Source organism: Rana temporaria, chromosome 2 (assembly GCF_905171775.1).
Source record: "Rana temporaria chromosome 2, aRanTem1.1, whole genome shotgun sequence".
Taxonomy (NCBI): Eukaryota; Metazoa; Chordata; class Amphibia; order Anura; family Ranidae; genus Rana; species Rana temporaria.
This window is the reverse complement of record NC_053490.1, coordinates 366,590,731-366,606,734: the sequence shown is the minus strand read 5'-3', so window position 1 is coordinate 366,606,734 and position 16,004 is coordinate 366,590,731. Positions and strand designations below refer to the sequence as shown.

Below are 16,004 nucleotides of genomic sequence, written 5' to 3'. Positions count from 1 at the left end.
CTACACCAAGAAGAAGAATTACTAAAACTGGAGCACTCAGAATCTGGTGCAGTTGTTTCTGATGGGCACTGATAAGGCGGCACCGATGGTGACACTGGTGGGCACTGATAGGTGGCATTGATGGGCACTGGTAGGCAGCACTGATGGGCATTGGTGGGCAATGAAAGGCTGCAGTGATGGGTACTTATGGGTGGGACTGATAGGCAGCACTGCTGGGCACTGATAGATGGTACTGATAGGCATTACTGATGGCACAGGCAGGCATTGGTGATCGGCACTGATTGGCAGCCGCCTGGGCACTGATTGGCATTTCTCTGGTGGTCTAGGGTGGCATACCTGGTGGTCCAGTGTGGTGGCCATCCCTGGTAGTCCTGGGCAGTCATTCAGGGGGGGCTGCGCTGATAAATAATCAGCACAGACCCCCCTGTCAGGAGAGCAGCCGGTCGGCTCTCCTCTACTCGCGCCCGTCAGAGGCGAGTGAGGAAAAGCCGATCAGCGGCTTTTCCTGTTTACATTGTGATCAGCCATGATTGGATACGTCAGAGGCTCTTTACCGAGATCGATGTAGCGGTATGTCAGACTGACACGCTGCATCACCGATCGCCGAGATGCGCGCCCCCACGGGTTATCCTGCTGGATGTCATATGTAGCCCAGTGAGGATAACAGAACCACTGCCCGGCCTATAGCAGAATGACACTGGTGAACAAGGGGGAAGGCCTCGTACACATGGGCGGTATACTATATCGCAGTTTGAAAAGTTATCTGGTGGATCACTTTGCAGACTGTGGTTAAAAGCACTATAACCGGCGTTCAAGATGGCGAAACTGCTGCCTCCTGTACGCCTCTTTTTCGATCCCATGGAGAATTTATTTTATTCCAATGGGGATTTTACACTGAACTACCATAGCTGCATTTGGCAGATGGTTGTGGACAAGCCCCATTGAGTTCAATGGGCAAGTTTGACAGGCAGTGCTGCTTGTCAAACGCAACATGCCAAGCTTTAGTGATACTAAAGTCTCGTTGTTTTCTCCTTTAAAAATAACAAAATCATGTTATACTTCCCTGCTCTGTGCAGTGGTTTTGCACAGAGCAGCCCAGAGCCTCCTCTTCTCAGGTCCCTCTTCGGCACTCCTGGTCCCTCCCTACTGTTGAGTGCCCCCACAGCAAGCAGCTAGCTATGGGGGCACCAGAGCCGAGCCGCAGCTCTCTGTGTCCATTCAGACACAGCCACAGCCCTGCCCCCTCTATCTCCTTATTGGCCCACTGACTTTGACAGCAGCGGGAGCCTATGACCCTTTGTTGCTGTCTCAGCCAATGAGGAGGGACAGTCCGGATAGCCCACTCTCTTGTGCAACATCGCTGGATCGAGATGGGGCTTGGGGAAGTAGAATGCATTAAGAAAAAAAAACTTCTGCCTTTACAACCACTGTAAACTAAAGGCAGCACAAAGCATCAGGGCTGCAAGAATGTGAACTTGCCTCTTTACCAGCCATTGGCCACCAGATAAATTTGGAGATGAGTGGTAAGAGGATGGTAAAAATGCTGCGCCAGTGTGAACCAAGCCTGCAGTTTAGCAAGACTCAAAAACCATTGAGGGCCTATTTACATTTGACCGTTTTGCTGCATGAAAATGCTTGTCGAGTAATCCCATTATCCCAGTGTTGTCAATAGTTTGCTATAGCATTGGCGGAAGCTCCCACCATGTTGTTATGGCAACCACGAGATTAGACCTACCCAAAGACTCCTGGGATAGATAACGCTGATATCCCAGGAGTCCACGGGAATCGCCTAATGACATAATGGGGGTGTCATTAACTTTGTATTGACACCTGCAGTGGTTCGGTGAGGTCAGTGTGAACTGCCTGCGGGGAATATTTGAAGCGGGAACCGCCACTGGGATCGCAAATGTGTGAACCCAGGCTTAAAGTGATTGTAAAGGTTTAAAAAAAATAATAAACATGTCATTACTTACCCTCCTCTGTGCAAGGGTTTTGCACAGAGCAGCCCTGATCCTCCTTTTCTGGGGTGCTCCTGGGTCCTCCCTGCATCCCGAGTCCTGCTGCTGCGTCCATTGACACAGGCAGCAGGACTCGGCCCCGCCCCCATTTCACTGGATTTGATTGACAGCAGAGGGAGCCAATGGCTTCAATGCTATCAATCTAGCCAATGATGGCCAGAGACAGCAGTTGGAGCTGCTGGGCTCGTTCCCGTTTCTGTAAAGATTGGGGTCAGGCAAGTAACAGGGGGCAGCTGCAGCGCAGGTTTTTCACCTTAATGCATTAAGGTGAAAAACCTTGAGACTTTACAACCCCTTTAAGCACTTTCCGCCCGGCCACCGTCAAATGACGGCGTGACGGTGCGGCTCTTGCTCTGGGTGGATGTCATATGACGGCGCACCCGAACGATCGCTACTGCACGCCAGCAGGGGTGCGCAACGCGGCCATCACGCCATGTTGCTAAGACATGGTGCAACCCCGATTTTTGTAAACAGCCATTAACTTTAATGATGTGGTCGGCTGTGTCCACTCACATGTAAACAAGGAAGTGCCAGTAATTGGCGCTCCTCGCCTCACAGTGACAGAGTGTGTGATGAGGAAAGCCGATCAGCAGCATCTCCTCGCAGGGGACAGTGAGAGATGTAATCGGGGCACTGATGATCAGTGCCCTGATTACATTCGAGTGCCACCAGTGCCAACAATCAGTGCCCACCACAGACAGAAATCAGTGCCCATTAGTGATACCAGTCAATGCTGGCTTTCAGTGCTGCCTATCAGTGATGCCCATCAATGCCGCTTAACCATGCTGGCTATCAGGGCTCCTCAATGCCCACCAGTGCAGAATATTAGTGCTGCCTCATTAAAGTGGAGTTCCACCTAGGAAAAACATTTTTGCCCAAAAATCCTAAAACAAAAAAAAAAAAAAAATAGAAAAAAAAAAATGGATACTCACCCGAAATACCTGTTGCTATGCGGAAGTCTGTAATCTGCCTCTTCCGTAGCCGCGGTCTATCTTCTTCTTCATCTTCTTCTAGGAATGGGGCGTGCTGCTTTCTGGGAACTGTGTGTGTTCCCAGAGAGCAGCCGCCCATTCTCAAGTCAGCGTGAGACTCGCGCATGCGCAGTAGGAAAAGGGCAGTGAAGCCGTGTGAATGGCGGTGCAGGACCTCGAGGGATCGGCATCGGGGGGCCATCAGTGCGGGCAAGTAGGACAGGTAAGTGTCCTTATCAAAAGTCAGCAGCTACACTGTTAGTAGCTGCTGACTTTAAAAAAAAAATGTGTGGGTGGAATCCCACTTTAAGGATGAGCTCCAGCGTGTTTGCACAGTCCATGTGCAGAGCCCGCCAGGAAGTCGGCACCACGCTGCGCTAATCACAAGCAAGGAGACATTGTCCCGATGCATGGCTGCAGAGATCGGGAAATGTCTCCCTGCCTGCCATTAGATCAGCACAGTGCTGACTTCCTGGCGGGCTCTGCACATGGACTGCGCAAACACGCCGGAGCTCATCAGCGCACATCAGTGAAGGAGAAAAATTACTTCTTTACAAAATTTACTGCCAGAAACTGAGAAAAACTTTTTCTGTCTTCTGTCTTTCTGTCTTTTTTTTTATTTTTAGAGAATAAAAAATCCCAGCAGCGATTAAACACCCCAAAAAGAAAGCTCTATTTGTGTGAAGAAGATGATAAAAATGTCACATGGTTACAGTGTAGCATGTGACAGCATTCAAAGTGTGACAACGCTGAAAGCTTGAAAATAGCTTGGGCAGGAAGGGGGTGAAAGTGCCCTGTAGATAAGTGGTTTCCAAATGCATTTAGGCGTTTCAGACGTTTTGGGCATTTATTAATTTAATATTTATTTTAGCCATTGGAATGAATGAATGCCTAGCACTCTGCCGTGTTTATTTAAGTGATTTTTTTTGCCTGTGCCTGCCCCCATTGAGGAGGTTCACACTCTCTATATCTCTTTGGTCTGCTTGCCATTATCATTAAAAGTGAAAGTAAAGAAAATCCCACTAGTTCTGGTGACCTGGGGGGGTGCCCAAGAGATTTGCAGGGATTTCCTCTCACTTCCTGTTTGGATATTGGACAGGAAGTAAAGGGAAATCTTCGCAGTGGGACACAGATGGTTTTTATATATAAAATAAAAAGCACCGTTTTTGTCGCTTAGTAGGATCTGCCTTGTATTGGATAAAAAATATCTGTCCTGCACAGCTTTTGTTGGCATTCAGTTTCTTAGTACAGAGAACCCCATTTATTAACATGGTGGAGAGGAGAGTGAACCAGTGGCGCACACACATTGATAATAGATATCTGCTTTTGTATAAAGAAACTTGGCAGCTGACCCGTTGCTACGGACAACGCCATTACTGCTTTATTATCCTACAACAGGCTTCATGCTGTGTAAAACCCTAAGATGACCACAGGCCAGCTCGGACCACACCTCCGCTCACGTGACTGCTTTCCTCCTATCACTCCCGCACGCCACAAGCCCCTGAAACAGTTCCGAACCTCGGCAAACACTAATTTATCTTTTCATAAAACGTAACGTTTGCTGGACCCACGCTCCCAATTTGATTCGTTCGCCTCCCAGGTGAATATTACCGTTCCGGAGCTGCCCGAACCACTCACAGCCGTCGCTGTCTCCGCCATCTTGATTAGCACGTCCCGCCGCGAAGGCTGCCGGGAGATGTAGTCCTTTGACTTGTCCCGCAGGTGGCACTTAGCTTGGAGTAACCTGGGCAGGAGAGAAACCGGCCGGAGAAAATACTTATCAAAATAGATTTTTTTTTTCTTCTGTGTTCTTGATTTGGTTCATTTTATATACGAATTATTGCTGTATTTAGTGAAAAGTTAATTTAGGCAAAAAGTATTTACACAGCAACTTATGTGTGCTGCTTGGCTCAAGGACATGATACTGACAAACCTAAAGTACAACTGCAATTATTATATTTTTTGAGTGGAATGGATAGATCCTTGTATAGAGTTTCTATTGCTATACTCATGTGAGGGAGAATTCCCTTCACTTCCTGTCATAGGGAGACAACAGGAAGCAGTGGCGGTTGGTGCTAAACATTTTTATGGGGGGCAAATAAACCGCCCTAGGTCCATACTCACTGTCCCCCGTGGTCTTGGCGACACATCTTCCACCCAGCCTTCTTTATCAGTGCAGGACAGTGTGCTCAGTATGGTTGCCACCTCATCCCTTTAAAACCAAACACATATAAATTACACAAGTTCTGTGGCTGATGAGGGGGTAATTAAATTCTCTTGGTTCCTTATCTGCATTGAATTAGCCTTAGAACCTGTGTAGTTCATATGTGTTCAGGTTTTAGGCTGGGTTCACACTACTACACTACTTTCATCCTACTTTGCTCTGCTACATTGGTCCTACATTTATCCTACATTGGTCCTACATCCATCCTACTTTCATGAACAGGATACTACTTTGGTCCGACTTCAATGATATTCAATGGGCCTGAAGTAGGATCAATGTAGGACCAAAAGTAGTACAGGGAGCATTTTCAAAGTCGGACCGACTTGTGTAGGACGCTACAAGACGCTCTCATAGGGAAACATTGAACACAGAGCAAAGTAGGATGAAAGTAGTGTAGTAGTGTGAACCCAGCCTAAAGTGATGGGGTGGCAGCCTTAGTGTCCAGCAATTCGTCTCCCCGTCGCAGTAGTATAGATGTGTCTAGTTTAGAGTATTCCGTGTCTGTCTGAGCTAAGCTTATCACTGTATTTGGGTACCGCTCGCCCCGGGAGCAGGTCCTGCGGCTGATTTAACCCCCGTCTCCATCCTCAGCTACTGCTAGTTCCGCTTCTCCGCTGCAGCACCAGTGCCCCCGAAGGCCAGATACTGTCTCCATCTCCACACTCTGTCCACTCCATCTTCGCTGTCTCCAGGTTCTGGCCAGCGCCACTCACCCGCTACAGCTCCAGTTTAGGCTCCTTCCACACATACGTCCGTTTTTCATCAATCCGCTGACGGATCGAAAAATGGACATCAACTTTTGCCCGATAGCACGCCTAAACGCTGATTTGAAACAGTCTGGCAACATTTTGGCCAATAGGTTGCTCCCTCATATCCCGAATCTTGTTCACAGGGACCAGGCAGGCTTTGTGCCCCTCCGAGAGCCATGTGACAACACAATTCGGGTGGTGAACTTGATCCACACAGCCAGATCATCGAAACGACCTCTTCTCTTGCTGTCTACAGACGCAGAGAAAGCCTTTGACCGGGTGAACTGGACCTTCATGCAAGCCACTTTAGAACACATTGGTCTCAGGTCCTCAATGTTGAGTTGGAAACTGTCTCTTTATTCCAATCTCACAGCTGCGGTCAAGGTGGTGCCTATATTTAAAAAGGGAACAAAGTCTTTACCAAGTAACTATAGACCTGTTAGTTTAACTTCTATAGTTGGGAAGATACTGGAACGTTTAATAAAAGACCACATGGATGAGTTCTTGCTGGAAAAAAACTGTCTAAGCAGCAGACAGCATGGATTCATGAAAGACAGAAGTTGTCAGACAAACTTGATTTCCTTTTATGAAGAGGTAAGTAAAACCTTGGACAGAGGCGTGGCTGTCGACGTGGTATACCTGGATTTTGCAAAAGCGTTCGATACAGTTCTGCACACACGGCTCATGTGTAAGGTAAAGTCTACAGGATTGGAAATATCAGTTTGTAAATGGATAGAAAACTGGCTGAAAGACAGAATTCAGAGAGTCGTGGAGAGCTGTGAAAATGTGGAACAGACTCCCTCCAGAGGTGGTTCTGGCCAACTTAGTAGATTACAACAAAACCTGGGGAATGCCCAGGGAAAAACCAAGCCTCCTTACCGACCAGCCTGCAGAACAACCAATTAACCTGTCTAACAGTATGCGTTAAAAACAGGGGTTTTGTCCACACGCATTTGCAAACGCATGCGTGAGCCACAGAGCGGCGCTAAGGCACCCTGTAATCTGTGGTCCTAACACTAAACAATGAGTGTCCCCACAGTGGAGGCACATGCATTCTAATGGATAGATAGGGGCAGGTGGACTGAAGGGGAGCCACCCCTCCTTAAAGGTACAGGAGCACACCAAACACCCAGCATATAGCACAATGACTGCAAAGGTGTTGGTGCACTGCTGGACCAATATAAGCACCACAGGTGAAACATAAACGTGTCCACCGCCCCCATCTATAGCTGGCAAACGCAGTAGATTGCTTTAAGAAAGGCCTGGATACTTTCCTGAATGTACATAAAATAGCTGAGTACTAACTAACATTTATAGGTAAAGTTGATCCGGGGAAAATCCGATTGCCTCTCGGGGGATCAGGAAGGGATTTTGTAGCACATTGGATCATGCTGTTTTTTTTGCCTTCCTCTGGATCAACTGTGGGTATATAATTGGGTATATGGGATTGTACAATATTTTTTTTTTTATTTTTTTTATGGTTGAACTGGATGGACTTGTGTATTTTTCCAACCTGTCTAACTATGTAAGGTCAATGAGACGAGATCCACCTTTTTCCATATACACAATGGCACACAGCAGGGGTGCCCCTTACCCCCCCTAATATTTATACTCACCTAGAGCCCTTCCTTTGCACAGTTAGGGCAGATGAAGGCATTGCTGGTTATCAAAAAGCCTCGGGAATGCACAAAGTTGCCACATTCACGAATGGCCTGATCTTTTTCCTAACGGAACCACTTACCTCCCTCCCGAAATTATTACAGTCTTTGAAGGAATATGGAGCTCTTTATTTTTTCCAAATCAATTTATCCAAATCTTCCATCCTTAACTTCACCGAGGACAGGGACATTGCTAACTCACTACTGTTGGCATTCCTGTCAGTTGCCCATACTTCGTTGGGCGACTGACTCTATTCATTATTTGGGAGTTGACATCACCTCTGACCCTTCTAATTTGCATTTGGCAAATTTCCCCCCACTGCTTATCCGCCTTAAAGCGAATCTCCTCCACTGACATTCACTCACACTGACATGGTTTGGTCACTGCAATGCCCTCAAGATGACCATGCTGCCCGGGGTGTTATATTTACTGGAAGCACTTCCTATTCGCCTCCCTCCTGTGTTCTTTAAGCGCGTGAACGCTATATTTCGAGACTTTGTTTGGTCCCACCGTCAGCCTCACATTAGTTTGCCACTAGGAGGGGAATTTTTTGGAAGAGTTGAGGGGATTATTGCGGTGCGATGAAGGAAACTAGACAAAGTGTGTATGTATATATAAAAATATATGAAAAAGGTTTATTCATTAAATTTTTACAAAATATAGTAATTCAATATACAAATAGTGCATAAATTATTTTGTGGGAGCAAGATCTAGAAATAATTTTTTCGATCAGGTCGACCCTACTAGTTTCGCCTCTTGGCTTCTTCAGGGGAATTAGGACAAGATCGTCTCTCTAGATTACTCTAAAGAGATGAAAAAGAATAAAACAATTTTAACATATGCATACAATATAAGCTCTAAAAGAACTTCGATTATATATGTTCAAAAAGTTTGGCTGGGATCTCTGGCGGGGCAAGAGTAAGAGGCCAAAATGTCGGATGAGGACTTAGATAAAATCTTCATGCGACTACTGTACAACGCCTTTTGGAAAAGAAGGCCAGAATCTATTGGCATAAAGCCTATTTTGAAAAATACATGGAAAATCATGTGGTCCCTTGGGGTCTACGAATCCAAATTTTCCCTAACGTACGTAAAATCAATGATTCCTTGAAGCAGTCATGGGAGCATAATTTACAAACTTGTTCTCAGGAAATGATTAGTATATTGTGTAAACAATATGAAAGTGAATTGGAGGAAATAGATGTCCAAATTGGTAATTGGTACTCTGATTGTGTACTTGCTTCGGTCTCCCCCAGGTTTGTCTCTCGTGACAAACATCTGAGGGTATACCTTGAGGAGTACACACTGAGTATCATTAGTACTAAAGAAGGAAAGTTCCAACGAGATAAACAAGCTCATGAAAATGGCTATGCCTATAAGTGGAACCAGGCTACACCCTCTAAGTATACTAAACCCTCAAATTTTGAGGGTCCTAAAACTCAAAACAATATACCAAATACAGTTTCTGCTTCTGTCTCTCCAAGTACCTCAACCACGTATCATGACTTTTCACAGGATAGACTTCCTAAGAGACGAAAGGGAGATCGCACTGCTGCGTCACTGGAATCACTACATCGCACTTTCGGCCCGCCCGGTAACCGTAAGTCACAAACAACTCACAATATTCCACTAAATACGCACTCGTCCACCCCATTACAGGGTAGACCATCCATCGCGGTTAAGGCCTCTAACCCCACACTACTACCATCAGTTGGGATTATCCCCTCTATCCCCTCCGCTCTATCCTCGTCCATCATACGACGGGTAAGCGAACCTCTCATTCCTACAATGTTTCCATCTAACACACAGTTAATCGATCCCAAGATTGCTCCCATTTTTTTAGGGAAAAATCAGGAACAAAACCCAACACCTACTCCTCAAGCTCCAATGTTGGCACTTCAGGACTAGAGGTAATCAACCTTTCAAGTGAAAACCTGACCACTGAACAAATCCATGTACTTGGCCTTGGACTAACTTTTTGCCCATCAGCTGATATGGACAAATTTCAGCTGATAAAAGACACACATTTATTTGCTCAACGCTTACTATTTAAGGTTCTTTATGATAAACCGAAACAATCAGACGGCATTGATTTTTCATTGATGGATTACACTGATCGTGAACTCCAGGCAATGGATGACCTGATGTGTCTATGGGAGGAGGGTCAGACTGGAGATGATACCACACCAAGATCCGTTGGTCTGGTCGTCTCGGGTGTGACCTTCCCTCCCCCGGCTTCATATAAGCCCAAATCGAGATCCTTTCCATCTTTACAGATGAATCCCAACCATTGGGCTTTTGTTCAACAAGTGACAAATGAAATTCAACTTATGGACTTGAACAGGAGGGTTGATAAAAACTTGTCCCCCGCTCTTTTGAAAGCTGTGTCTGACTTGCAAAACCATCCTGGATTGATCATAAAGCCAGCCGATAAAGGCGGAAACGTCGTTGTCAGGGATGTCGGGGCATATGAGTCCATGTGCCTCGACATCCTTGGCAACAAAGACTGGTACAGACCGATCTCTAAGACTTTAATAGAAAACTTCAATAAGGAGTACTATGAACTGATTTTTGAAGCCTATCAAAAAGGCACGATCGATTTAAATACCTGGAATTTTTTGAACGTGAGGGAATCCAAAATCCCTACATTCTATGCACTACCAAAAGTTCATAAATCTTTAGAACATCCCCCAGGTCGACCGATCGTTTCGGGATGCAATGGTTTAACGGAAAAAGCCAACACCTTGGTGGACAGATATTTGTTACCACATGTTACGTCTCTTCCCTCTTATGTAAAGGTGTAACGCTATTAGCGTTAATTTGGGTACTAGGAGCGCAGCTTTACCTACTATGACAGCTGCGCTCCATTCACATAGACATCCGCGTCACTTCCGGTACGCGGACGTCTGCGCTCCACGCTGGAACGCGGAAGTGCGTTCCAGTGTGCGGCGCTCGGCGTGCATGGGAGACCGGGCTATTTAAACCTCCAGCACTGGCGACAGGTTGTTGGAATATTACTGTTGGACCCTGTCGCCACCTGGAGACCCTCCACCAACTCACACCAACCTTGAAGTTCACTTGTGGGATACTTGGATCCAGATCTTATTTGCTATACTAGATAGAAGGACCACCAGCTATACACCTGTGCTTATTTTCCCAGTCTGGACTACCTCCTAACCGCAAGTATATAGAGTATATTACTGCATATTGGGATTACCATCTACTCCTGTGCAAACATACCTGGTCCACACTACTTCTTAAACTGCATAAGCATATAGAGCATATTACTGCATATTGGGATTACCATCTACTCCTGTGCAAACAGACCTGGTCCACACTACTTCTTAAACTGCATAAGCATATAGAGCATATTACTGCATATTGGGATTACCATCTTCTCCTGTGCAAACAGACCTGGTCCACACTACTTCTTAAACTGCATAAGCATATAGAGCATATTACTGCATATTGGGATTACCATCTTCTCCTGTGCAAACAGACCTGGTCTACACTACTTCTTAAACTGCATAATTATATAGAGCATATTACTGCACATTGGGATTACCATCTACTCCTATGCAAACTGACCTGGTCCACACTACCTCTTTAACTGCTTGTGTTTAAAGACTATTTTGCCATACAGTTAGTGTTGCTACCCATAGTCTGGACTACCTTCATTTCTCTCTTTCAGAAATACATATTAACTGTTGAGATACTTGCTCTAAATATATTGAGGTTTGCTTCTATATGTTATACCAGGAGTGCTAATTTCCTACATGACTCAAGTCCACTACCTATATATTCAGAAAGCACTTACTAAAGACTTATCCTTGTCATTTCTCTAGACAAAGGTTACTACATAGTTTAACAAGTATTAAACTATTACTACATGTTTTGCTCCAATCAGAGGATATGATGATATAGACCCCATACTCTTATAGTTCAGTGAGAGTGAGCTGGTGGTTAATTCTGATAGGCCTCTACAGCTGGAGTCTAAACTTGAGACAGAGTGTTCTCAGAATCAGGGTCGTAACATAATATTCCAACCAAATTAAAAAAAAAAAAAAAAAAAAAAAAAAGAAAACATTCAAGATGGATCCAGCTGAACTTGCAAATCATTTAGTTACACTCTCCCAAAGAGTGGATAACCTGACTGCTAACATGAATGAATTGCGTGTTCAGAATGATACCTTACGCAATCTCAATCATGCACAAGCTAGAGACAGACCTGAAGCTAAGGTCTGCCCACCAGAACTATTTTCTGGTGAAAGGAAGAATTATAGACAATTCATTAGTTCATGTCGTTTGATGTACGAATTACGTCCGCGCACTTATTACTCTGATAGAATAAAGATCCTCACTTTAATTACCTATCTCAGAGGTGAACCCAGAGTATGGGCTGATACATACATAAAAGAACATGGAGATCTTTTGGGAGCTTTTGATACTTTCATTAATGAGATGTCTCTCTTATATGAAGATCCTAACAAACAGCTAACAGCTGAAAATTCAATCAGAACCCTCAAACAGGGTAAGAGGCCTGTGGAGGACTTTATTTCAGAATTTAAATGCTGGAGCAGGGAGACCCAATGGTCAGAGATTGCTCTTAGAAATCAATTTCGTTTGGGATTATCAGAGGCTATGAAGGATGAGCTTGCTCGCGTTGTGCTCCCTGATACTCTAGAAGACCTCATGCACCTATCAGTGACTATCGATCGCCGTCTGCGTGAGAGAAAGGCGGAACGTGCAAATACATACCCAGTCACTTCCTTCAGGAGATTCAGATCGCCTTCAAAAGAGTCTCCAATGGAACTTGGAACTATAAGAGGACCTTTGACTCCAGCAGAAAAGCAACGCCGTAGAGCCAATAATCTATGTCTTTATTGTTCAGCTCCAGACCACATTGTCTCTACCTGTCCTCTACTTAAGAAAAACTCTGAAGGTAAATTTTCCCACATTAATAAATTAGACTCATCCCTTTCCACATCTAATCGATATATCTTTATCCTTCTTACTCTACAGTGGGATCAAGAAGAGATTTCCATTGAAGCAATGGTCGACAGCGGAGCCTGCGGCAACTTTATAGATTCAAGTATTGTAGAATCAAATAAAATTCCCTGTGTGTTTAAGCAAAATCCAGTGTCACTCACTTTTATTGATGGGTCCAGTTCAACTCATGGTCCTGTTATATCTCACACATCTCCCCTAAAGGTTACATGTGCCACTGGTCATTCTGAGACCCTCAAATTTGATATTATTTCCTCACCTGTCTTTCCCATTGTTCTAGGCCTTCCATGGTTGCTTCTCCATCAGCCTATTTTCTTATGGTCCACCAAATCAATTTCTTTGCAGTCTGATTATTGTAAACAGTTCTGTTATTCCCCATGCATCATCTCTTTCTCTGACGCCATTCCACATGACCTACCTGAATATTTACATGATTTCCTTGATGTATTCAGTAAGACTAATGCAGATAAACTTCCTCCACATAGAATTTACGACTGTCCCATAGACCTCATTCCTGACAGTCCTATTCCTACTGCTCGAATCTACCCCCTCTCTCAACCAGAGCTTGTACATTTAAAAGAGTACCTCGATGAGAATCTAAAAAAGGGGTTTATTAGGAACTCCACCTCTTCAGCAAGTGCAGCTCTCTTTTTTGTAAAAAATAAAGATGGTTCACTCCGACCAATCATTGATTATCGTTCTCTCAATAATATCACTGTAAAAAATAGATACCCATTACCACTCATTCCGGAACTCATTGAGCGTCTACAGAACGCCAAGATCTATACAAAACTGGACCTCAGAGGTGCATATAATCTGATCAGAATCCGTTCGGGTGACGAATGGAAAACTGCCTTCAAAACCCGATATGGCCTTTTTGAGTATTGTGTAATGCCCTTTGGTTTATGTAACGCCCCAGCAACTTTTCAGTGGTTCATTAATGATATTTTTCATGATCTACTTGATATTTGCGTTGTAATTTATTTGGACGACATCTTAATTTATTCTGAGAATCAGGATGAACATCACAAACATGTGCGCTGGGTTCTGGCTAGACTTAGGACACACTCGTTGTATGCAAAACTTGAAAAGTGTGTATTCAATCAAACTACTATTTCCTTCTTGGGTTATCAAATTACTCCTAGTGGAGTTCAGATGGATCGATCTAAGGTAGATTGTATTCTGTCCTGGCCTTCACCGCAAACTAGGAAAGCTCTTCAGAGATTTCTCGGTTTTTTAAATTACTACAGAAAATTCATAAAGAACTTTTCAGCTATTGTGAGACCATTAACCAGCTTAACCAGTTCAAAGATACCTTTTGTTTGGAATGATGATGCACAGAAATCTTTTGACACACTCAAGAATAGTTACACTTCTGCTCCTATTCTTCAATTGCCAAATCCATCATACCATTTTACATTAGAAGTTGATGCTTCGCATTTTGCTCTTGGCGCTGTACTCTCCCAACAACCTACATTATCGGACCCACTACATCCAGTTGCCTTTTTTTCCAGGACACTCTCCTCAGCGGAAAAAAATTATCCTATTGGTGAGAAAGAATTACTAGCAATAAGAGATGCTCTCTCTAACTGGAGACATTTGCTGGAGGGTTCAACACATACTATCACCATCCTTACTGATCATCGAAATTTACAACACTTAAAATCTTGCAAAACTCTCTCTGCCCGTCAAGTCAGATGGAGTCTATTTTTTGATAGATTCAATTTTGTTATTTCCTACCTTCCTGGTACCCAAAATACTAAAGCAGACTCTTTGTCTCGTATGCATGAAGAACAAACATTGGAGATTCCACCATTTTCAATTATTCCATCCAATAGGATTCTGGGTACTACTATGACCTTCAATAAGTTGCTTATTCAAACCCTCACTAAAGAGAGATCTCATTTACCTATGGGTTTACAACAAGAGTCTAACGGACTATTAACTTTCAACAACAAAATATATGTTCCACCAAAATTGCAACTTATGTTACTAAAACAACTTCATGATGCTCCACTTGCAGGACATCCTGGCATTACTAAGACCCTTCATCTAGTCAAGAGAAATTATTGGTGGCCAAATCTCACAAAGACAGTTCAGGACTATGTTAATTCTTGTCAGACCTGTGCCACCAACAAACATTCTAGAAAACCTCCCTATGGTCTATTAACTTCTATTCCAGTACCAAATAGACCTTGGGACGTTATTTCCATGGATTTCATAGTTGACCTCCCAAGGTCAAATGGAACAAACACCATCATGGTCACCGTTGATGTTTTAACAAAGATGGCCCATTTTGTACCTTTGAAGAGGTTACCAACCTCTCAAGAGACTGCAAAGGCTTTCATATCCAATATTCTTAAACTTCATGGCTTACCATCTCAGATCATTTCAGATAGAGGCTCACAATTTATTTCTAGATTCTGGAAAGCTCTCTGTCAAACGCTACAAATAGATCATCGCATGTCTACCGCCTATCACCCCCAAACTAATGGGCAAACAGAGCGGGTAAATCAAACACTGGAACAATATCTACGTTGTTACTGCACTCATCTCCAAGACGACTGGTTTCATTTACTTCCACATGCAGAATTTGCTTACAACAACGCCTCCAGTTCATCCTCCCAGTTTTCACCTTTTTACGCAAATTATGGTTTTCATCCTAATAATTTACCGTCTACTTTTCCTTCAACTAATGTCCCTGCTGTTCAGAATCTTTTATCAACCATAAAGGATACTCTAGATATTCTCCGTTCTAATCTTGAAGATGCGCAGATTAGACAAAAGAAGTACTACGATTCTCATAGAACAAAACCCCCATCTTATAAGATTGGAGATTTGGTATGGTTATCTACTAGGAATTTACGACTCAAGATTCCTTCTAAGAAACTTGGCCGTCAGTACACGGGACCTTTTCCAATTTCCCACATCATTAACAATAATGCTGTCAGATTAATTCTACCCTCCGATTGGAAGATTCATCCATCCTTCCATGTTTCATTAATTAAACCTTTTAAACCAAACCCTTTTCCAAACAGAGATCCACAACCTCCTCCACCAGTTCAAGTTTTTGGTGAAACTGAATATCAAGTAGAGAAAATTTTGGATTCTAGGAGGAGAGGTTCTTCCATTCAATACTTGATTCGTTGGAAAGGCTATTCTCCCACAGATGATTCCTGGGAATGCTCATCAGATATTCATGCCCCTAGACTTATTAAGCAGTTCCATCACAAATATCCTGATAAACCTTCTCCTATTAGGCGCCCCGGATGGGCCCCCTTGAGGAGGGGAGTATGTAACGCTATTAGCGTTAATTTGGGTACTAGGAGCGCAGCTTTACCTACTATGACAGCTGCGCTCCATTCACATAGACATC

The 16,004-nt window shown here is 43.9% G+C and overlaps 1 protein-coding gene across 1 annotated transcript in view; it reads right to left on the bottom strand.

The window, feature by feature from the left end:
- Positions 1-4,707, bottom strand: part of TAF8 (TATA-box binding protein associated factor 8) — a 32,484-nt gene extending 27,777 nt beyond the window's left edge. Inside the window, exon 1 of the mRNA XM_040337702.1 lies at positions 4,601-4,707. Within this exon, the coding sequence (XP_040193636.1) occupies positions 4,601-4,648 (48 nt within the window). The 5' untranslated portion in view covers positions 4,649-4,707. The remainder of the gene's footprint in view (positions 1-4,600) is intronic.
- Positions 4,708-16,004: the final 11,297 nt, after the last annotated feature.